General features: G+C 39.1%; 1 protein-coding gene across 1 annotated transcript in view; it reads left to right on the forward strand.

Moving 5' to 3' along the window:
• Nucleotides 1-7926: 7926 nt before the first annotated feature.
• Nucleotides 7927-24538, forward strand: part of TSPAN9 (tetraspanin 9) — a 114463-nt gene continuing 97851 nt past the window's right edge. The window contains 2 exon segments of the mRNA XM_075720899.1: nucleotides 7927-7968; nucleotides 7970-8416. Coding sequence (XP_075577014.1) covers nucleotides 7927-7968; nucleotides 7970-8416 — 489 coding nt within the window.

Below are 24538 nucleotides of genomic sequence, written 5' to 3' on the forward strand. Positions count from 1 at the left end.
TCTTTACAAGGAGTCCCTGACTTGAAGATGGGCTTATTGATGATTTTACAAGTAACTGGTATTAAACTAATGCTGTTGTAGTGAGAAGAGCCGCTTTCCTCCTACAGGTAAGATACAGAATTTAAACTGCAAGGATTTTCCTGTTAGGCTCTGAAATGTTGAGCTTTTCAGAGACCAAATTTTGAATCTGAAATAGAAAAGCAGAATAGGAATGATGAAGAAAGGTCTGTTGAATCTGAATGACTTCACTTTCATAAAGGCAAGGTGTTGATAGAAACAGAATTTATTGAAATAATTTTTAGTTTGAATATTAACTCTTGTCCTTTAAAAGGAAGAACATCTTTTCATCAGCAGATTGGAAAAGATTATGGTATAAACATAGCTTGATTAGAAAGAAGCCCTAACATGGTTAACTGAAATTATTAGTGAGTCAGAGAGTTTTCAATAACAGGAGACACTGAAAAGATAAGTGCTTAGATTAATGAAGGACAAATGACATGGGATGTAATAGAGGATTACAAAATAGTGAATTATGGAATGAATATGAATGCCAGAACAGAGGACAGAGCTGGAAGACTTTATACTGGCGGTGAGTAAGAGGAAGATGCTGTGGTTTTTAACATATGGAACCTATGGAACTCACTGTTGTAAGATACTGAGGCTAAGTTCTCAGCAGAATTTATGAACGATTAGCTGTTGATGGAGATGGAACAATGTATTCATTGCTATAGAAGATGAGATAAACACCCTGTTTATTTAAAAGGGATACAGATTCTTATGCTAAAAGGCATAAACAGACTGTTTCCAAAGCACCTGGTACTCTCTACTGCCCAGCAGGATAGGCCTATCTGCTTGGCCACATGCTGTTCTCTTGCCCCTCATATTTTCTGTTTTTTCCCACCTGCTACCGGGAGAATTGGTAAGGTAGTTTTGGGACTTTAAAAAAAATGTCCAATATAGCTGTTATATTCAGAGCCAGCTATTAATGTCTTGTTTTCTGCCTGGATTGTAGACTGTCTGTCAAACCAACTGTATGGGTTGAGATGATCTACACATGTGCATTGCCAAACCCAAGACGACTGACTTCCACGGCTTCTCAGAAACAAACAATAAATAGACTTTCTAGATTTTAGTTCTTAAAGGTGAAAGTATTAACGGTGAATTGCATTCTAACATAAGCTTTAGAGGGTTTCTTTCAGATTAGCATAGTTCATTACATGGTTTGTAAAGTGAAGAGAAAACCCCAAAAGACCCCTGTGCTAGTGCAAATGTTTTTATTTAAAAGTTTAAATGTAGGTAGCAGGATTATTTTTTATAAAGTTATGTTTTTCTGTTGATCGGGAAACTCAGGCATTCTTTTTGCTTAGTCTGAGGGAGAGCTGGTATGCTGGTGTGACATAATCACAATTTCTTAGCTTTAGGACCCCATATTGCACTTTGACCCTCATCTCCCATGTCTCCTGTGCATTAGCATATCAAGTCATCATCTGCATCTGATCACAGTGGGTTAAGGTCCCTGACATGCTTTACAACTAATTCCTTTGTACAATTTTGAGACAGAATCTCATTCTGGCTCTGTTGTAAAATCCTAAAAGAAATTTCAGCCACATATGCACTGTTGGCAGTAAATGATTTTTAATGGAAATCCCAGGGACCAAATGACACAATGTTTGGGACAGTGGAAAGTTTTATAATGGGGACTTATTTTCTTGATCAACCCTCCAGTGAGGGCCCCATGTCAGAAGGATAAACTGTTGTTATTGGTACATGTAAGTATAAACTAGAAAGTATTAGTTTAGGCCGTTCAAAGAGATTTTACCTCTTTGCCTTAGGGAGGCAAGGACCGTTAACTGTGTTGCTGATGAGGCAACCATGAGCTGTTACACTAGTGCCCTTGTGTCAGAGGAAATAGATTAATTAATTTCCTCTCCAGTAACAATTTTAAGAAAGATAATTCCTCTGGGTAAAGTCAGGACTGATGAAGGTGGGTGTTGGACTGAAGTGGCTAGACATTCAACTCCTGTGTCTGTAAGAACAGATCCTTTCCCCATAGATCTCAAACTCAGTGTCTTCTCAGGGATGCTCCTTCACACAGCTCCTGCATACTCCTGTCTCTTTGCCAGGCTCCTCCTGCATGCTCCTCTGTCTCCATAGTTCCTCCCGCTCCTGTCTGTCTGCCAGGCCTCCTTTTCTTCAGCTATGCCAATGCTAGGTGGAGTCCTAGAACATGGAGCTCAGCCTTTAAGAACCCATCTGAGTGTCTGTGTTTTCCTTCCAGCTTATGCTGTATGCACATTTACCTGTCCCAGGTCCTTTTACCTGGCCTCTGGAGGTGGCTTTTTTCTGCAGGTGGGTCTGAGGGTCAGATGATGCCTGTTGGACCCTCTTGATCCTGCTAAAGGGGTGAAGAGAGAAGGGCATGAACGTGTGTCTGTCCTCTCTCAAAAAACATTAGAAGAGAATCATTTACTGGTCTGATTGCAGGTACCAGCTGTGAGTAAGTCTGTTTCTTAATGATTCCAGTCTCCCCCTCGATGATCTTATCTGTCCATCAAGTGCCCAAGGAAGTGGTGGTTTTCTGAAGGTATTAGAAATAGCTGTTGTTCATGCTAATAGGGAAACTAAGTATGCATTTCACTCTTCTCTAAACACTTGGTAGTGATTCTTTTTACCATTTATAACAAACAAGCTGTTCATATATGTAGGAAGCTATGATCAGTGATTGGAGACTCCAAAACTGAAGTTACAGTAGTTGTGTCTGTTTCTAATGGAAGACTTTTCCTCTTGGAAAATGAAAGTGTGTCACAGGTAAAATACGGCTTGGGATATTTGGTTCTGAAAAACACAGGCAGGTTTCAAAACTTGTCTACCGTACAAAATTGTCCTTGAAACCTACCTTGTTTCTGTCCAGTCCTATGATGGGCAGAATGCTTTGGATTTACAGCATGCAAGCTGGGAGCTTGGAATGCCCCAGGATGTGGGATACAACCCTCAGAGAATCCAGGTTTTTGGTTATAAATCCTGCAGCCTTTGGGAGCCCTGGGAACTCCTGGTATTTTGACTTGCTGGAGTCTGCAAGCTCTTTGTTATGGAACCAGGAACATGGAATTCCTCAGAACTCCATGTTTTTGTCTCTCATGTGATACTAATTTCTGTTCAGTTTTTTGGAAATTCTTTTCCCTTTAAGCTTATTCCAAAATGAATTGTGTGTGTTTTTTTTTAATCTGAGGTTTCATCTGTATACAACTGTATGCCAGAGTCTTGAGCTATTCTTTCCAACTCTTGTTCCATATCTCCTCCTCATGGCCTTCCAGGATTTGGAGCAGTGACTGGAAAGATGTAGTCACTGAGTTTATACTCAGCAATCTTGGTTCTTTGTCTACTTAGTGTACCCTGAGGAAGGCTTGTATAATTGAGTTCTTGGTCAATAACATTCAAAAGAAAAGAATGAATTTAAGAACCACATCCCTTGAACACTTGATAGTGTATACATTTGTGTGTCTCTCTGCAGGGCTCAGTATTGTTCTGAAGTCATATAGTAGGGTCACTAAAACTCATGATTTCTAAAAATAATTAATTTGAGAACGGTGCAGTGGTTAGTGTACTAGCTGAGGCCATGTGAGGCACAGATTCAGTTTGCTGCTCTGCCAGCAATTTCCTATTCATCCTCAGCAAATGTCTTGGTCCTCGAGTTCCCCGTATTTAAAAAGGTGACAGTACAACTGTCCTACATAATAGAAATTGCAAGGTAAAATATATAATAAGTTGTAAAATGGCTCATATATTGTGGAGACTGGAGTTTTTATTTTCCCTTTTTAAAAACTCCTAGAGTTTCATATTTTCAAGTCAGGAATCATGAGGGACAATAACAAAAGCTTAAGATATTTTTGCTCAGCCTTCAGTGTTTGTTCCTGTTCTTGCCTATTGTAGCCTCTGTCACTGGATCAGCAAGATCATTTAAGTTGAATGTCTTGTAAAATGGATTTGGTACTTTTTCAAGGGGAAAAATAAGCATAATTTTTATATATTGTTGAAATACTTTTTATATCTGTATTATGTCTTTATAAATACATGGTTATAAATACGTGTATAAACTTGGTCAGCTTTTGCTCTGTTTTGCAGCATGGTTCCACAAGCCAGTTGTGCAAAAACACTGAAGAGGGCAGAAACAGAGAGAGGGGTTCGGGAGCACTGTAGCTGGGTATAATTGGCACTGAAGTTCTGGTAAGATAAAACTAAGGGCTGAGAAAAAATATTAAATATTTTGTGACTTCCAATAAAAACTGAAGTTGTTAGGATCTGTATTTTGAGGACTGTGGTGGACTGCTCCCAGGAGGGAACCAAGTAAATCAGTTTCAGTAGGAGAACCAGCCTGTGTTGTTTGGGCCTTATTACTAATACCCTTCCTTTCCATTTTTCTGCTACACCCATTGTGACATCCATTTTCATAACTGGTATCTGAAAGTGGCCTGTTAATACTTTGCTGAGCCATTTAGATGCGATGGACTGATGTTTGTTGCCTTGTCCCAGGCATTTGTGTGTGGGACTGAAATGATTTTCTCGATGTGGAGACATCTCTCAGCAACAAATTCTGTGATTCGGTAATCAAAGATTAATGAAGTACAGAGTGAGCTTTTGAATGTTTTTCATGCCCTAATTACTTAACAGAGGTGAGATCTGTAGTGAAGCAAAATGTGTTTGTTCCCGTGCTGAGGTTACACTGTCAAGTGGGACCACCGTGAGGTGCTGTTGAATGGCCTTGCAGCAACACCTACACTGAAGTCTCAATCAGAGGCAGAGTTCAGTGCAATGGCTAGTCAAAACACATCTGAATGAACTGGTTACAACTTTTGCACTGCTTATTTTTCCAGCAAATAAGCAGTTCTGTGTGATTTATTAACTGAGCTACATAAATACTGAGTTAGAGTTCCAGCAGGAGGAAGTGGCATCTAATCTGTAAAGCTGCTCTGTGGCCACAAATTCAAGTGGCAGAACGTTACTGAAGCTTGTAAAGTCTCCCTGGTGGCAACAGCATAACCGTAAGAGGGTCATATGTTTCCTTTGTACACAGTGGGAGGGGAGGCTGATCTGGAACCGTGTTTGCCCTAGTGCTCATTGCTCAGGCTTGGATTTTGAAGCTGTCTATATGTGTGTCTTCGGTTGTTCATACTGAAGTATAAACTGTGATGTAGACCAATCATGGAGAACTCTTAATGGAAGATGTGTTGCAGGTAATGGTAAAGAAAACTAATCTTTTGTAGTATTTGAAGGCAAAAATAGAAAACTTGAAAACTTCAATAAGGTCTAATAATGAAAACTTGAAAAAAATAAGCTTGGAGAGAGAGTTGTGTTGCTTTTTTTTTTAACCACCAGTAGAAATGTTTCCACTATTTACAAACTCTGACTGGATTTGTGGAGATTTTTTGTTTATTACAAAATATTCTTTCAGTTTTTTAACCTGGAGGAGAGCAGATTAGTTGTTATTGTCATGTAACTTCATGTGGGAAGCGAAGGCAAATATTTATATCGCATTAGTTTTCACAAGTGCACAGCATTTTTTTTTTTTGCTGAAGCTAGTCTATGTCAGTGTAAATTTTATGGCAAGCCAATGCGTGCAACAGGAAAAAATGCTTTAAAATACTAGTGCATTCTCGTAATTTTTTTAGTGAGTGCTCAATTTTGTGTGACAAGAAAAAAACACTGGAAGTATCTCACTGCAGCATAGGATTGCAATGGCACAACTTTACACTTCCAGGAAGTGAATTTTCAAACAGAAGAGTTTTTTCATACTTCTAAAACCATACTCAGACATTTACCTTGTGTTTGAATGCGACTTATCCTGCTGGCTCCTGTGTCTGAGGCAGGTACCTGGCTGTGGCCTTGAAGTCTCTTCCATGTTTTTTTCTGAGAAAGTTGGTTCTTGATGACTGCTCATGTTGAAGTTTGTATGTGCACCATAGACATGTACAGAAATACCCCACTCTGCTTTGATCGCTGCTAATTTATCTTTTTTTACTTGGGTGTTTTTTGTGTAGCCTTTTCTGCTATCAGACACACTGCTGAGTGGTCATCTTGCAGTCGCCTTTCTGATGGACACATTTGATGCAGGTAGTTCTGAGATGACTTTTGAAAAGCAAAGTGAATAAACACTGTTGATCTAGTCTTGGGCCTTCCTGTTGTTAAAATGTTATTCTAGAGCAGAAGAGGTGAGAGAAAGATGTTACACGTACGAACACTGGGTATTTCATGGCATGAAGTACTTTATGGTGGAAGGATCTTTTCTCAGAAAAAAGCCTGTCAAGAAAGGTATGGCACTGCTTTAGGGTGTTGATTCTGATGTTGTTACATAAAAATTACAGAATTTTAAGGGGCTTTTGGGCCTACATATCTAAGATTGAATAAATGTTATATTATCTTTTTTCAAAGATACCTGATAAAATAATTAAGAGTTCCTTACAATGTGCATGTGAAAATCGTGCATAAATTTTGCTTTTCCTGGAGGCTATGTTTCTTTCATAGTGGCCTCCTAGTATGGTTTCTTTCTTTACAAAAAGAGAAGAACAACCTGCATTTTAAATCTGCTGTATCACTTTGCACCATCAGTGCGCTGCTTTTACGCTTATGGCAAAATGATGAATTTGGAAGCACCAGGCATGACCTGAAGTATTTCTCTTCCTCCCCTCCAGGCACTTGCATACATGCACAGACACACGTGCACGGCCGTGCCTTCTCTGTTTCAGAGTCCTAGCAGGCATGTTGCACTACTATCTGGAAAAGAAATGCAGCATTTGGGTCAGTGTTTCTAGTTCACAGACTACCTGCGATGTAAGACGGCTTATTGCCATACACAAGAACAGTCTCTGACTTACTAGTTAAATAGAGTGTAAATAGCTGTAGGTTCAGATATCGTTACATTTCAAGAGTTTTAAGAATTGATTGATGATGATCCTGTAAGAGGCAGCAGCTCTGCTTTTCTGGTTATGGTTAATTATATCACATCACAGGTGATGGCGTCACATTATGTGCATGTATAACTGAGACGTGCCTATTCAGTGTATGCTGGGTGCTAGTCTATTCCAGTTCCTTGTCCCATGGCATTTGTTTAACCCAGAAAAAAAAAATGTAAGTCACTGTCAATTTAATGAGCAGGGAGAGGTTAGCACCTGCCTATCTAATCCATACTTTTCCAGTATTTTACTGCATTAAAGGAGTATCACTACCTCACAGTTCTAGTTCATAAACAGCTAAACAGTACTTGACATTTAAAGAGATTTTCTGTTGTGCACTTGTATAGTCAAGAGTAATTCTAATCCTATTAAAGATATTATGTCATGGAGGCGTGCCCTGGGGGAGAAGGCTTCTGCTAACTGGCCCGATGGAAAGTAGAGGGGAGGGGCGAGCAGGAGGGTGGATTTATTACTCGATGGTTAGGTCAGGGTTTTCTGTGGGAAATGCCCAGTGGTTGCAGTTGTTGATGATTTCACGGCAACAGCAGTGAAACACAGAGCGCGCTCCAATAGCTGGTTACTGAATGAGATACTGCAAATGGGTGGAAAGAAAAAAGACAGCGTGTGAGAAAGAGTCAGAGAGGCACAGAGGGAAGCTGAGAGCGAGGAAAGTGCTCTGGCTCGAGGAGTCTCCCAGGTGTACTGCAGAAGCTTTTTGGAAATGGATGCAAGGACCATCTGCTGCCTATAGATTAGAGGGATGTAGACTAGGAGCGGAGAGAAAGAGCTTATGGCTCTTTTGAATAAAAATCAAAGTTCTGCATAACTGATTCATCAAGATAAATCATGAGTATGCTCTTGCATGGGATATTAATGTATAAATCCATGCCACAGATAGACAGAGCACAGCCTACATTGCTATAAAAAAATAAAACCAGCAACAATGCAATGAATAAATTCTGCAGTGATTATCTGATTTATGTACAAAGAAAAAGAGAAGCAAAACACAGACAGCTCTTATCGCACTGTGGCTTTTGCAAGGCACTGCATTTAATGCTGAGAGATGCTATACATTAAATCTGACAACTGTGAAAAGAGAGATCATGGAGAAGTCAAGTAGTGAGGATTCTTCAATTCACCGGAGTCCATCTTTGGATAGCAAAGACTCAGATTTTGCTAAACCTTCTACCTCAGGGAGGCAATTTGGTCGAGGTTTTACTGCTGGAGCTTTCTATGGTACAACTGGATCACGCACACAGAGCCACGCTGGGGTCGGAACCGGGACCGGCGTTGGGACTGGGACTGGCATAAAAAGTGACAAATACAGTGCACCCAAAGGCAGCAAATACGTGGTCTTTTACCTGGATCTATCCTTTGTTTTCCTTTTAGAATTTAAGAAGTGCAACATGGCAAGAGGCTGCCTGTGTTGTTTGAAATACATGATGTTCCTTTTCAATTTAATATTTTGGGTGAGTACTGCCTTTTCAGTTGCCTTCATTCGTTAGTGTATCCTGTACTGCTGCATTACGTGTATAGTGCATCTTTGCAGTACAGTAAGTTCCCCCCTCCCCTCCCTCTCCCTCATACCTGCTTGGAATATTTTCAGTGTTAAACTTGTGTCTGTTGGGAAAATGTATATGCTTTCTATATCTTTATTACCACTTGGTTATTATAGTTTGGCTACTAATTCTTCAAACTTGCTGTTCTAATATGTGTTTTGAACTGGGTTGTCTAAGAAAGGGCAGAATTGTTGCCCTTTAAGGAAGAGCAGAATTATTGTAGCATTAAAATCCTGCAGTGGCAGGATTTTTGCATTCTGTTGTAATACCTCATGTGGCATTAAGCTGCAGGTTAATTTAAATTTGAAGTACATTCTCATTGTCATCATAAATCTCATTTGCTTTTTGTAAACTTCATTTGACAAACTCCTTTTGCATTTGAAGGAAGTTCTGTCCCATTTCTCCAATTAAAAACAATAAATCACATATGTTCTAACCTCTTAAGGTATCAGCATAAATGTGAAATGACTGGAATGGTGAATTAATCTGGATTCAGTTTCAGCTGCAGTTGTCCACATCGGCGTGTGAAGTTGGAGACTTGCACTTGCTTCTGAGGGATCAAAATTTATATTCGTCCATCAGCCAAGAGACATGAGGAGTTGTAACAATGCCTCAGCAAGCAAGTTAAAAGAGTAATGGCTACTTTGGGCAAAGTGTTGTCATGTACAAGGGAGGGAAGAAAAGTTAAGTCATCTGGCAGCTAGGCGTCCTTGAGTGAACAGTATTGTTGAGGAAATCACAGGCTAATTGAAATATTGAGTATGCATGAATATAGCCCAATATGAAATGGTTTGCTTAGTTTGAAATCAAAGGTCACTGCTCTCCTGATGGTTGCAAAGCTTGGGCGCATGAACAAAATCATTCATGGTTACGATCCAGAAATATACAGTATGCCTCAAAAATAAATGAAAACAATATCCCTGGATTTATTTTGGAAAAAGGAGCATTAACAGTCTAGTTCAGATAGCTACCTCTGGTGTAGAGTTATCATTGTTCAAATTAGGAGTCTTACTAGCAGCTTCTCTGTTTATCTTGACCCACTTACTTGAAATAACCTTTAAGAGCAAGAGTTAATGGGAGATTTGGTACGGTGTTGAACCACTCACGCAACAGTGAGCTTTTATCAATAATAGACTGAAATGCTACAATCACTGAACTTGTGGGAGTGTTACTTAAATAGAAACGTAGAACTGGTCACTGAAAAACATCTGATCAAAGTTCACTTGTGATTTTAATTTTTTTTTTTCTTTTCTATACGCAAACCCTACCAGAAAGTTGCCTTAACTATTTCTGGAATAAGTCACTTTGAACACACCAGATTTATATCAAGCTGGCTATTTGACCCAATGCTGCATTACTTTGACACCTTGGAAGTATAGTTTTGGAACGGCGTTTTTCTGATATAATTACTCATGTCCTCTGTGATCAGTCATTATGTGTCTGTTACCCCTCAGCTCCTTAGAGGCAATATCTATCTTTGCTTTTATCTCCTTCCCAAGCAGCAATTTTCTTGACTCTGCATCTTGCTAGATTCTTATTTTTTTTACCAGGCTATTTTATTGTCTTGAGCCATTCAAATGAATAACATTATCTTCTCTTTTTACTCATGGAAATGCGAGCTAGAATGAAGCATACTACAGGCAGGTGTTCAATAGTTTGCTGCCGTTGGCTCTGAACCTGGAATCTACGTTAGTTCTACTATGACTGTCTGACAGGTTTTGGATGTTTGGCTCTGTATGTGCTCCTTGCTGACACAGTGCACTTGCACACTTATCTTTCACTCCTGCCCTGAACTCTCCTGCTAGCCCAGCCCAGTGCTCCCCACGCAGCTCTGCCAGTGCCCTTCGTTCCTGCCATGTCCTGAAGCACTCCCTGCTATTTCAGTCCTCTCTTTCTTCTTAACCCATTTTTCCATTCCCAGGTTTTCATTGCTTCCTTCTGAATTTCTGTTAAGAAACCACATCCAAAACCATGAAGTTGTGGCCTGCTCTTGAGCAGTGACTATCATCTTTTGTAATGCAAACTGATTTATTTTTAAAAAGAGAAGACTCATTTTTAAGCATGAAATTTTCTGAACCTGTAATTCAAAGCAGAATGAGACTCCTGGTCCTCGGAGGTGAGGAGACCACTGCCACACTATTATCTTCTGACAAAGGCAAGAAGCGTTTTGTTTTGGGTTTTTTTTTATACAGGAACCGATTTAGGCAACTGGAAACAGGGGTGGAAAAACTGTGTTTCAGGGAGTCTTTAAACAGGTGCCAGTCTAGCAGCTGTACAGCTGACCAGCTTGCTTGCCGCAAAGCTACATTGTTCTGAACCCGAGTAGCAGAAAGCCCTTCTCATGGGAAGTGGTGTTCTGCCATAGTACAATGGTATTTCTGGGATGCTTTCTCTGAAAATGAAGACTGATGGTATCCTTTGGCATCCCAGAATGCTGGCCAGTATTGTCTTGGACAATTCTCAGTGTTGGTCCAAGAAGGATGTTGTTCTTCTATAGAAAAAGAGGAATCTTTTTCCATTATTTGCTTCTTGACACAGAGAAAAAGACTGGGACCTAATCTGTCCCTCGTGTGGCACTGAGCTGTATTACTTCTTCAGCCTGGCAGCCAGCTCATATATATTTGAGGACCAATTATATATGTATATTATACACATTATTTTTATATAGAATGTATTTTATATATTTTAATATATATACATATATATGTATATGTTTGAAGGTGATGGAGAAGTGCAATCGTTAGTGGATTCTCTCTGTCATTACGTAGCAAACATATTGTTGCTGTGATTACTATGACAAAGAGCCGGTCCCTTGTTTCTACCCAGCAGGAATTCAGTGTTTGTGAATTAGATTAATGACAACAATATACAGTTTTTGAAAATTAGTAGTATGCATATTAGTTAATGTGGAAGGATCACATATGAGTTCTGCAAAGCAAATTGATCTAAGTGGGGCCCAGCAGTGAGTTGAAATAGAAGGTGTTTCTCCACCATATCACTAAGAGCTTCAGGTACTTCCCTGTGGCCCTCTGATTCTTAGCAGTTGTTCTTGGCCATCTGGTATTGCTTTCTTTTAGAGATTAGGAAAGTCTGAGCTGAGGGTTAAGGAAGCTTATAGTATTTAATTGTGTGGCTAGGATGATGATTTACACTGAATTCATCCTAAGTGCATAATATGTTTTGCAAAGGGACTGGGCAACTACAAATGTTAGCTGATTTAGTTTGGCTTCAAGAATATTTATGTGCAAACATATGGAGATTGCAAAGTAGCCAATATAGTTCTGCAGAAGAAATAAAATACTGATTTTTTGATTCTACAGAGAGCAACTTAATTGTCAAGAAAGGTAATCACCAAATATAAACATTAAGGTATATGTCTTTCTAGGGTAGATTTCGCTTCATTGTTTTATTAGAGAAAAGGATTACAATAATTATTTTCACAAAATGTATCAGAAAATCTTACTGGCTATAAAATGGAAACTCTATAAAACATAAATTTTTAAAAGAAATTTCACTCAAGAAATGAGAATTTCATAGGGTCCTATAAGGCAAATTTTGAAGTGACAGGAATAAGTTATCAAAACTTCACTAGAGAACTTTGCAAGTAGACGGTGGTCATGGTTAAGTTTTGGGTTGTTCTATTCATTTAACTAAGGTTAATGAGTCCACATACAGTGAAGCATTCATAATACACATCTTGCTAGATTTTAGTATTGCCTAATTTTAATGTAAAATGCATTTTATTACGGGGAACATATGGCAAGATTATTAAATCTCTGATCTTCTGTGTTTCAGGAAGAACTAAGGAAAAGCGAAGTATAGTCAAGAAGATCCTCAATGTGGTTTATTTGTTAAATTGTTTATATTTAAACTACTACAAAAAATCTGATAGGAATAATACCTACTTATTATTCCTATTTTTATATTACCTATAATTATAAGCAGAAGTCACCATTTATCTATGTTAAATGGAGTCAAATTTACAAATTCAGATATTTAATACTCAGTTTCAAAGTAAATTTTGTAATAGGTTAGGAGCATTTTCCTTTCGCTGAAACATAAGACTAGAAGAGAAAAAGATAGTCTAGAAACTTCCTGGTCCAGAAGTAGCAGCAAAAAGTCAAATACAGCAAATTTTTCACTGATACTCTGTTATTAAAATAATGGATAAAGACTGTTGCTCCTGAAGAGTATTCTTCTGCATTAATTATTTGTCTAATTTAATCTTATAGTGGGAGTAATTAATATTTTTTCCTGTAGATTAAAAACAATGTTGCGTGTTTATCAGTGAGCATGAAGACAGTAGTACAGCAGCCATGCAGGTCACTTTTACTAAAGTCTCGGATCAGACTAAAAGAATGGGAACATGTCCATTCTCTGGGTCTGACTGCTGTCAGAGCTATTGGTACTATAAAGCAGCTAAGAATTTTAGAATAGTTTATATAAGGTAACCCATACTTATTTATACCAAACTGGAACATATACTGTACTGCACTGTTTAGTTTGAAGTACAAAGCTGTAATGCTTAACTGAACCTGTTGGGCAGACAGTTAAATCTTGTGAAGAGACTTTATCCCATGCATAACTGAAAGTTAATCTCTGAGGTTTAAGAGAGCTGGACAGTTTGTCCCTGAAATGAGAACAGAAGTGCCAACTACAGCCAGCTTAGAACAGGAAACATATTCAAATTATCTCTTTTTTTGTTGTCTTCCCCCTGGCTGCATTATCTGATATTCCCCATTTTCTGACACAGGGAATAATGACAGGGAGAGACAGCGAGTGACTCTGGGATGCTTGTCTCTTGACATAATAGCAATATTTACTTCTGTCGTATTTTGACTCTAATGACATAAGTCAGCAGTGCGGTGACAATTGCAGTACGATCCCATGAAAGTAAGACTACTCAAAATCAACCAACCAACCAAAAAAACACCCAAACAAAAAAAACCACAAACCCAACCACCACTACCAAAAAAAAAATCCCCAACAAAACAAGCAAGACAGTGAAATCTGGAAAAGGCTAATGTTTTCAGTCACATTAGCAGGAAGAATTCAGTTTTTAGTAGGGATTTCGTAAGCTGTGAAAAGATTCCAGCTTTTCTTTTTAGTTTCCCCTCCAAATGGTAGAGTGCTGTTGGTATGCCTATGCAAACATGCACCTCAGTGGGGGAGAACAATTAGATAAACATTTTAGCATGTCAACATTCTGGCTGGGAGGAGAAGGAAAGGTAATATTTAGTTCAAATGGTGTGGTGCCTTAATGAGTATGATGTAAGTAAAGTCCATTTAAAAACCTGTACAATGACATTACAGAATAATATTCAAAAATTATTAGGGGCCTGAGACTAGTTTTAATTTAAAATAATGAGGTTTGCTTCAGAGCTGAGTTAGACCGGTTAATCCAGGTGGCAGGGGCCCCATAACTGGTTTTAGGGTCTAAGCTATTTCAACTTGATAGGGAAGACATCTGATACGGCATTTTTCACGGTCTTTCTCTCACTAACTGCTCTTTGCTAACGCCATATTCTATTCAGGTTGTTTTATTTTTCTGGTGTGTGGGGTTTCTTTAATTATTTTTGTTTTCCTTCAGTGTGGAAGTGTTTTTACTCTAGCTGTAGGTAGGTGTGAGAACCATTTGTGTCTGTTATTTTGGATAAGTTGATTCACGACTCAGCAGATTTGTTGTATACATCTGTTACAATGTAGCCTGCTGGACATAGTTTAATCAATTGTATATGAGGTTTATAGTCATTGAAAGTGAGAAGAGGAATAAGAATTTCAAACTGGAAAACAAATTACTCCCCTCCAGCCCTCCCTGCCCCCCCGTACTCCCAGAGTTAAGTATTTCTTTAAATATATGACTCGGGTTCTACTTCCTCATATCCTCTGGCTGTGTGACCTTAAGCAAATTTCTTCAGCCTTCTGTGTCTCAATTCCCACGACTTTTAAAAATAACAATATCAACTTTTATAAAGCGATGGTTATAATCATGGGGTACAATTACTGTTAACTTTGAATAAGCTTAATAACTGTAATGTTTCGTACTTACCTCTGGACTCCTAGACCCACGCATAACATTTAATTAAGCTGCCTGATTGGGCCTCTGTTAGCATGCTCCCTTTTTGTCTGTTCTGCTACCTTCCAGGTAAGTAAGCCTGCAAGAGGCTGATCCAAAGGGGTATAATCTTCCTCATGTGAGTAGAGGGTGAGCTTGCAACTCCATTATCTGGCTGTCCAAGGAGGCATTTAATTTTGCTTATTTAAATGCTGCTGACACAGAACAAGACCTGCGTAGAAAAGATGGGAGGATGCACTCCAGTTTGTGGAAAGTACAGTTCAGTTAGTCGGGGTTTTGCTGTACATAAAGTTAGGATGTTCCTAATGGGCAGCCAAGTCGTCTCTTGGTATACTGTACTTAGTAGGTCCTCTGTGTTTATCCCGTATAATTAGTAAAGTTACCCAACCTTTCAATAACTCATGGAAACTTTGAATCAAAGGAGGAATTCTGCTGGATATCTTGGACTTGGCTTTAAATATCTCGCAGAAATAAATAAACTACACCTTCCAAACAAAGTAAAGGAACCTAATATGGCTGAAGATGTTATTAAACAGTGAATGTTTGCTGAATTTGTTGGGGTGGCCACATAAAACTTAGTAATTTTAATATCACTTTACAGAAATGTCTGCAGGCACTGAACTCAAAGCAATTTCACAACTTTCTGAAACAAATTAGCTGTAAATCAACTGAGATCTCCATTCAGCTCAGTCCCTTGCTGTTTAGGAACAACTTAAATTGCTGGTTTTATTCAGCAGAGATAAGTGAACTTCCAACCGTTTGGAAATTTGACTGGGATGATCATTCTTCTTTCCCTGCTTTTCTTGAGCTGGGCCAAAGCTCACATGGCTGCCCAAATGTCTTTCATTTAACTACTTCATCCAGTGTAGCAGGGATTGTGAATATTCTTGGGACCTGCTGCCAGTTTGAATTTAAAAGTCACCTGCAGCTCATCTTCAATAATTTCTCTCAAAACTTGGCACCATGGCCAATAGCTTTATCACTGCTCAGTTAATGCAGGTAGGGCTAGGTTTTCCACAGGGTTACAATACATCCAGGCAATGTTTGTGGTTGTCCTTAATCAAGGTATAGCCAAATCCTTAGAATCTTAGTAACCAATCTGAACCCAACTTTAAGTGTTTAATGTCACAGTTAACATGCTGGCTCTCTTGTCTCCTCTCTCACCCGGAGCCTCTGTGCTGTCTGGGAACAGAGCTGTTGGTTACCCCTTGCATCCCTTGGAAGGGGATGGAAGCTGAAGCACGGAATGACTAGCTTGCCATTTCTTTTCTTTCTTTGCCTCCTTGTGTTTGCTATGTTTTTGTTGTTAAATGCAGTAAAGGAGAATTAACTTTTCAGAGTCAAAAGAATTAACAATATTTGCAAATACTACTTCTGTTTTAGTGGGGAAGGAATTCTGTACCCATGGATTCTTGTTGAATCTACTTGGTCCTCATTGCAAGCTGCATTTGGTAGTCCTGCCTTTTTGCCTGTCTTCTGACTCTCCTGAATGAAAACCCCCTGTGCTGTTTCTAATCAATGCACCAGGGATACATAGTTTTGAAAATACATTGAACTAGTGTCTGTATGTCCTTCTTCCCATATAACGCTGGCAAGTGATGAGGCATCAGGGACTGAACTTGTATCTTTTTTATTTCTTTTGTGGACTTACCCATACTTCTGTTTTATGTGCATTCTGGTACAATTTCTGCTGCTGTACGTACAAATTATAGGTCTGCAGTAGGAAATGATCACATTACTGTTGATTCTTAAAAGTGTATGACGCGCATTGAGAGTTACGGCAAGGAATTAACACCAGCAGAAACTGTTATGCTAATAGTTTGTTACTTACAGAATTATTAATTTCTAACACTGTAAGGAGTCATGACTGATAAGTTTTCTTTTTTTTACTAAAATAAGTGGGTTTTAATGGTTTTAATTTTTTTATGGTGAAGACGACTGAAGCAAGACAATCATGAGCTATGGATGAAGATAAGATTATGAACAGATGACTATAAGCTGTAGGGGTTCATCGGCTTAACGAATTACTAGTCATTAGCAGAGATGCATTAGTTGTTTATGTGCACGTTTCTACCATACTGCACATGTGATACAAAGCATGTTAACTTAGACCAAGCAGTTTACTCTGCAAATAATGTGTGTAATGGTTAACAGTTGGAAGCAGTTAACTTGGAGTGATTTTCATATATAATCATCTCTGTATACCACAACATACAATTACTGAGTCTGAAATGATGCAAAAATGAAACAGAGGGAAAAGAATTGGCACTGTACTATTCAATCAAATTTTCTCACTTAATTTGCTATCTTAGAGAACTGAAAGTTACTAGAAGGGCTACTTCTGAATCAGAGGTTTGTTCTTTTAGGCTTCTTGATTGGTCTATTAAGCACACTTTAAATGATGCTGCTGAATACTTACATTTTGTTAGTAGCCGTGTTGAGTAGCGTGGGTTCTTCACAAGACTCATTTCTTCCTCTGTATTGTCTTGGAGAGTTTCCCACCAGTTATGACTTAAGCAGGTAAGAGAGCTGTCTGTCAATGGATTGTAATTCAGAAATGTCAACACCTCATTTTGTCTCATTTCATAGTAACTATGAAACTAAACTGAATTGGTGGTTCAGAATCTTACTGTCCTGTACTTTTGTGCCATCCCCTGCTTTTTCCACTTAATCTAGCTATTGCTGTGTCCCAAAGAGTGCCTTTTCTTCTGCAGTGTCCTCTGGATGCAAAGACATAGTTAAATTAGAAAAAAATAAACTTTATGTTCTCAATTGCTCTTTCCTTAGAGTTTTGATTGCGCTGTCATCTCCATTTTCATTGCTTTAAGGAATTGACATTACATCTGTTGCCATAATCCCAGAGTGCCTTAGGACCACTTAATATATTTATCCTCTTGACACCTTGTAAGTATGGGCTGTGCTTTTATCCTCCTGATACAGATGTAAAGCTGAGCCACCAAAACAAAGAGAATGTCTGCAGTGGAGCACAGGGTAGAGGGCCGAGAACTATTGGAGACCACAACTAGCAAGTCCACATGTAGCGCAGTTCAGCATACGTAGGCTTGTTGTTGAGTTCTGCTTGGGTGTGTGTGCATGGCATTGCCCATGAGCTCAGAAATCCTGCTGATCACCTATCTCGAGCTTGGGTGTCTTTGCAGCGGTCTTCTCTGCACTTTCATTTCCAGATTAGCTTGGGCAGAGACAGCTTAAATCTGTCTATATCCATGGTGTAGATGTGTCCTACTAAGAGACTTGTACAAAGTTAAACTGAAATTGAATCTGGATCTCTAAAGTCCTTGGTAAGTGTCTTAAGCAACAGGCCATCTGTTATGCGCCATGCCTTGTGAGGGACTTGATGCAGGCAAGCCACCTCTGAACTCCACATGCTTGTGCAGCATGGTCCACAGGCACAAAACTCCTTTATGATTTAGGACCCATAGACCATCCTTTTGTTTGGCTGTGTACTCCAGAGGTCTAGCATGTCACTGACTTCCAGAAGTACGTAGAAGAGTGGAAGTTTTCTCATGAAACATAGCATAAATCCTAAACCTCCCCACCACCTGCACTAGTGTCACTAAGAAAACTGAAGTTCTCTTCTTGAGATTGTCATCCAATAGATGACAGTCAATGTGAAGACTTTGCTGTGGGATGTCTTTATGGTGTCCATTGTAATATTTTTTTTATCACTCCAAACCAGCTAATAAAATACTTCCATAAGTGATAAATAAATAAACCAACATTGTATTTAACACTTACAGAAGGTAGAGATAAGAAGACGAAGTACTTTCCTTTTGCATGTCTGGCAGTAACAATTCTTCCTACTTTCCATAGCCCCTCCAGCCATATATTTGTCTTCTACTGTCAGAACAATGTTTGCTCTAATGGCTTTTTCAGTGTGTGGAATGTAAAAAGAACTCTCTGGTGGGATCTTTTTTTCCACTGTCAGCATCTGGGAGGATGTTTGGTTTATGTCTTTCAGTGCAACACTGGTTTTGCGTCTTATGGGATGTACTTTAAAATGCAGATAGTTAGTGTTACCTTTGATCCTGTTTTGTTATTTTTGTGTTTGTTTAGGCTTTTCTTAGGTGTTATCTATTCTGCTCATAGAATTGACCTGTGGAGGTGGCTATGATGTATGACCTTGGTGTGATAGAGTTATCCGTTACTTTGGCAGGTTGGAATCCCATTTTCTTTGGAATTTTAACTCTTTCTTTCTGCCTTTAGGTAGAAATGGAAGCTGGCATTATTGTTGGATTTTCTCCTTGTTTTGTTTCTTAGCCTGTTCTTCCATTTACAACTTAATTGGAATAAATAATTCTTGTGCTTTATGATTTATGAGATGTTAGTGGTAAGGTTTCTATCATTTTGCTGAGAGCGTTTAAATTGATGATCCAAATAAACTGTAGTGGGGTTACAGGTTGAGACAGTTAAGACTACTATGTTTGACTTCTAGTGGTTTGATTTATCTCCCATTCATGAGCTCAAATGTAAAATTGGATATATTGGATCAGATCAAAAGTTTGCATATCCTGTCTGTGAAACCAGATGGTAAAGAATGCTTAATAGACACTAAAGGAATTGAGCAAATTCATGGAACTCCTTTGAGTAATTTTTTCTATGGCCTTCCTAAATTCTCTGGCAGTAAGTTCACGTAGTTTAATTACGTATTCTGTGAAAGAGCACTTCCTTTTAAGCCTACTGCTTGATAATTTCAATATGCTGACAGATGTTCTGAAGAACAGTGAACTGTCCTCCTTTCTGCTTGACATTATTGTTTTTATTTTATTTAATTTTATTTTATTACTGGAATGGGAAGAAAAATCAGAGCAATTCTAATTTAAAATGAGGTTACGGCAAAAGTAGTATTTAGCAGTGCTTAGTATAGCATATGTTTATATCATAGAATCATAGAAAAATTCTGGGTTGGTAGCAACCTCTAAAGAACATCTGGTCCAACCTTCTGTTGAAAGCAAGGCCTTAGACTATGTTACCCAAGGCCCTGTCAAGCTCAGCCTTGAGTACTTACAGCAACAGAGATTCCACCATTTGTCTTGGTAATCTGTTCCAGTGTTTAATTCTTCTCAATTAATTCAGTTTGTTCTCAGTTTTTCTTATAGCCACACCAAAACTTTACCTGACGCAACTTCTGCCCGTTGTTTGTCTTGGTGGCAGTCTGCTGGATGGTCTCCAATTTCTTGAGCTGGGACAACCAAACCGGGACACAGTAGTCCAAGTGTGGTCTAAAAGTGCTGAGCACAGTGGAATAACCACGTCCCTTGATCTGCTGGACATAGTCTTGCCACTGCAGCCTGGGCCAGGATTTAAATGCTTATACTAATATTTATGCTGTCCTAGTGTACTGTGGTGTAGCTTTTAGTGTCAAGTTTAGAGCAGCAGCATGCACAGCACTCCATATACAGTTCAGTGAGATGAAGAAGCTTTGTTGTGAGGACAGAAATATTTTCTTCCTCACTTTTGAGCATTTACACTCATAATACATTGCTGCAATTAAACACCTTCATGCTTTTATTGTTTTTCCTTCTGAGAGTGGATCTGAGTGCCTTCCCTCGTAGCCTCTCCTGAAGTACACTTCAGCTGAAACACTTCTACTTCTTTGAGCCATTCAGCAGTTTTTGTAGCCCATCCTGCAGCTGTGTCACTTTAAGTCATACTTAGTTTTAAACTCCATCCAGCTTGAATGTACAGTTGGCACAAGTGCTGACAAGAACAAAAACATTGATCTTATCACTCCTCCATCCAAGCAGCCGCAGTGTATGATTGTGTTCTCTAGTACAGTATATTGATTTTATGCATTGCTATATGTGTTACACTGCTTCACAGTATTTGTCAGAACCGCTGACTGCTTTTTTTCTTCCACAGTGCTTTTATTTCTGATCAGATCAGGGCTCCTGCAGTCCAACTAGTGCTTGTTTTCTCTGTTATGTTTAGTCTCATTAACAGCGTGTCTATCTCAGAATCATGAGATTTTAGGAGTTCATGATTTTTACCAGGGCTGGGGGTGCAGTGGGTTAATGGTTGTGGGGTTTTGTTTTGTTTTGCTTTGTTTTGTTTTTTTAATTTAAAAAAAGCTAAATTTTTGTGTATTCTCATGCATGGCATTTTTTTAAATGATACTTTATATTTTAGATTTACATTGGGGGAGGTTGGGGAACAGCTAAACCTTGAAAACAATGTGTCTGTATGAAAAATAGTCTGTAGAAATAGAGGTAGTGGTTTTTTTAAATGTTTTATTGAAGTGCAGACTGCATGACAACTCTGAGTGTTTCCCAGCAGTGTATCTGTTCTGACATGTGTCCTGGTTTTAGTCCTTTTTCAAGTTCCTGGATGTGTTTTCTTCAGAGGGCTGTATTACAGCCCAACAGTATTTCTTTCAGGATACTTCAACTTGCTTGTCCTCACAGAAATAGCTGGGTTCAAGCATGTTCCACAACATGCACAGTTCTGGAACGTCCAAGAATGCAGGTTTCTCACTGAAAAGCTTCTGCAGCTGTGTGTGAGCAGTAATAAATGGTTGACACAAGCCTCTGGGGACAACTTTAAATGGGTGAACTGTTCCCTATTTCAGCAGTCTCAGGGATTTTTTTCCCCATTGGTTAGATGCTATGTTATGAGCCTGACCCAATCCTTAGTGACAGCTTGTCGGGCTGATTAATGTAGACTCCAGGGAATAGCTCTTTGCTGTCTGATTGATTCATTTTGCCAATAGAATTCACATTCCTGTAGTGTGAATAATAAACAAGTGATTTAATGAGTCCCCCCAACCTATTCCAAATGGCATATCCTGATGGGAGCAAAGCATGCTTTTGGAAAGCTTAAATACTTGCTGTATGTTACATGCTGAAGATCCACTGAATTACATACTTCTCCCATAAATCCAAATTAGAAAGTTAAGGATGAATTTTCTTCTATGCCATACAATTAGACACATTATCAGAAATGTCACTGATGTTTAAATTGTTATGGGGAGGATAAGAGTGTCCTTCATTTCTTCCCACCTGTCCCCCCGGTCTCTTCCTCCTCCTTTCTTTTGTCAGAATCCACAGCACACAATTTGTTGCTGCCCCAAGTTTAGCTGTACACCTACCTATCTGTTCTCCATGCTCAGCCTTGCTGGTAGTAATGTCATACCTGCCCTTTTGTGATTCAAAATTTGAGTAACTGAGTGGGGGAAGCAAAGATCCTGATGAGGTTATGATCAGGTTTCTGAGGAATAACAGCTGCTGGCTTATTTGCTTACTTTCCCAGCCTCCATCAGAGAAAGCTGAGAGGGTTCATTTGCACTTGTGTGAGGCACCGCTTTTATAAATCTGATAGCACTATGCCTGCATGCACACAGTTCTCTGATGTGACTTCAGATTTTTGAGTTTATAATCAGTAGATTTTTTTCTGTCTTCTGTTGAAAGAAGCTCAGCACCCTCTAAAGAACCTTCTTTCTGTCTTCAACTTACTGGTAAAAGTTTCTAGAAGCTGTAATTACAATACCGCTTTAATGACAGTCTCTGGCATAATTTTTTGCTTCATTGCAGCCTGGGGGGCAGAGGGAGGCTTCTTCCTTCATTGTTTCTGCCCTGTTGTGTCTCCTGCTTCTGTCTGTTCTTCCGAGACTGCAACCTGATGTGACATTCATTTCAGCAGCGGCTCTTCTTGCTGCAGTATCAGTGCAGATTTATGTCTGGTTGTTGATGCAATGTATTTTCTGGGTAGTCAGCTCAAGGTTATGTGTGTTACAGGATGTGTTGTGGGCAGGTTTAGCAAAGAAAGCGTTCAAACCCAGTAGCATGAAGAGAAAAAGCAGGCTTATTGAATTATGGCTGCTTAGGATTATGTAGACTATATATACTTAAGAGCTGTCTTAGGGGTGGAATGAGCACAGCAGTGCTGAAACAAAAGGCAGTGTACATACAGAATCAGGAACATATGCTTGAAAGGAAAAACCTTGGGAGCACAGAGGTTGCCACAGAGACATGACAATGTCATCACTGTGCTGGATGGACCCTGAATTATTTTTCCTCTGAAAGATTAGGTAGTATTCGTGGTGCTTGTTTTGCTTAAGTTAGGTGTCCCATTATTTTAATCTAAAAATGATTAAGAAACACCGTAGAGAGCATAACATTACACACGACTGAGTTTGAGATTGTTCTAATGATAAGGCACAGCTCAGCTCATTGAGACTGAGCAGAGGCAGCCTTTTGCCTGGCACTCCAGGAAGAAGGAGCAAGAAGAGGATGCAAATATTTTTGTTTTTTCAGGGTGAAACGGTGAGCATTGGAGAAAGACTGAGTACTCTTGGTCACGAATATGTTTAACTTAACTGTGCCCCCTCCCAGTTTCTTGTGCACCTGGCAGAGCACGGGAAGATGAAAAGTCCTTGACTAGCATAAGCAGTACTTAGCAACAGCTAAAACATCAGTGTGTTATCAACATTCTTCTCCTACTAAATCCAAAACACAGCACTATGCCAGCTACTAGGAAGAAAATTAACTCTATCCCAGCTGAAACCAGGACACTTGAAAACTCTGTTGTCTTTCCAGCTACGTGGACAGGAGTCATCTTGCCTTATTTATTTGTGCTAAGAGATGTCTGCTATGGAGATCTATGCTATGGATGCTGTATCAGAGTGATTCCCCAAAAACTGCCTTTGTAGTTGACAGAGAGGCTATGGTTAGATTTGTTCTAATGTACATGGTTCAGATCAGACAGTTAAATGTGATTACAAGAGCTTCTAAATTATTACTTTGTAGGTGGCTAAAGCAAAGTGAGATGGATCTTAGCTTGAATATTCAGTTTAGTATTGCTGAGTCTGAATGATTGTTGACAAGGATGTTTCAATTTGCAGACTCCCAGGGCACGTGGACTTGTTCTAGCTTTTTTTACTGGGTTTTGTTGTTGTTTTATCTTTTCTATGAATAGACTTGTCTGTCATTTAGTGGGAGACTTAATGTAAAATGTCTTTGGCATTAAGCAAAAACTCTCACATTGATTTAGTTACTGTTAAGTCACATGACTCCAAGTTATCTCTGTTTAAGGTATTAATTAGGAAGAGACTTTAAAAAGTTGTTTTCAGAGCCTAGTCATTCAAATATAGCAATAGGGATAGAAAATACATTTCAGCTGACAAATGACATGAGCTTTTATTTAACAGTTCTTATTCAAAGGTACTGAATTGGGAAGACCTGCTTAAATGAATCCATTCTTCCATCTTCAGAATAGTGTGGTTTTGTAAGAGATTCCTCCTCATTCTGAACTGATACACCCATGTGATCCCATGGCAAAAGTATAAAGAGCTCCATTTATTCATGACTTCATGGGGACTTTCCACAGTGAGTGCAAGCCAACAGCACAGGAACACTGCCACAGCTACCACTGAGCTGTAGCCTTGATGCAATTTCTTTACAGAGGTTTCTGTTAATAATTTGCTCACAAAAAGATGCCTGGTGATGATGCCTTCCAAATAGGTTTCGGATACACTGGCAGAGTGAAGCCTGAGAGTGTCTTACATTGTGGTTATCTGTGCTATAGATGAAGGACCTTGTAGTTTTTTTAATTTCCTAAACAAAAAAGGGGCATCAAAAGTGGGAAGAGCCCAAGGACTTGGGAGACACTGGGTTTGCTTTGTGGTTATGTGCAAGTTGCTTTCTACTGCAGCCTTTCATGAGCATAAGTTAAATAAATAAATAAATAAAGTCAAGACTCAGGAGTAGCCTAATGCTTTTCCTGTGCTAACCCTCCTGAAAGGAAAAGTAACAAAAATCCAAGATGAAGATAGGGGCAAGGAGAGTTAAGACACCTTTCTTCAAATTTCAAAGCCCTATATTAAGGATTACAAGGTAGGCATCTGAGATACAGAAGGTTTGACTGTCTTAACCATGGTCATGCAGGAGGACATGGCAGACCTAAGAGCAGCACTGTGTACTTCCCTTCTACTCAGGACCCCT

The sequence above is a fragment of the Pelecanus crispus genome, chromosome 1, assembly GCF_030463565.1.
Source record: "Pelecanus crispus isolate bPelCri1 chromosome 1, bPelCri1.pri, whole genome shotgun sequence".
NCBI classification, from domain to species: Eukaryota; Metazoa; Chordata; class Aves; order Pelecaniformes; family Pelecanidae; genus Pelecanus; species Pelecanus crispus.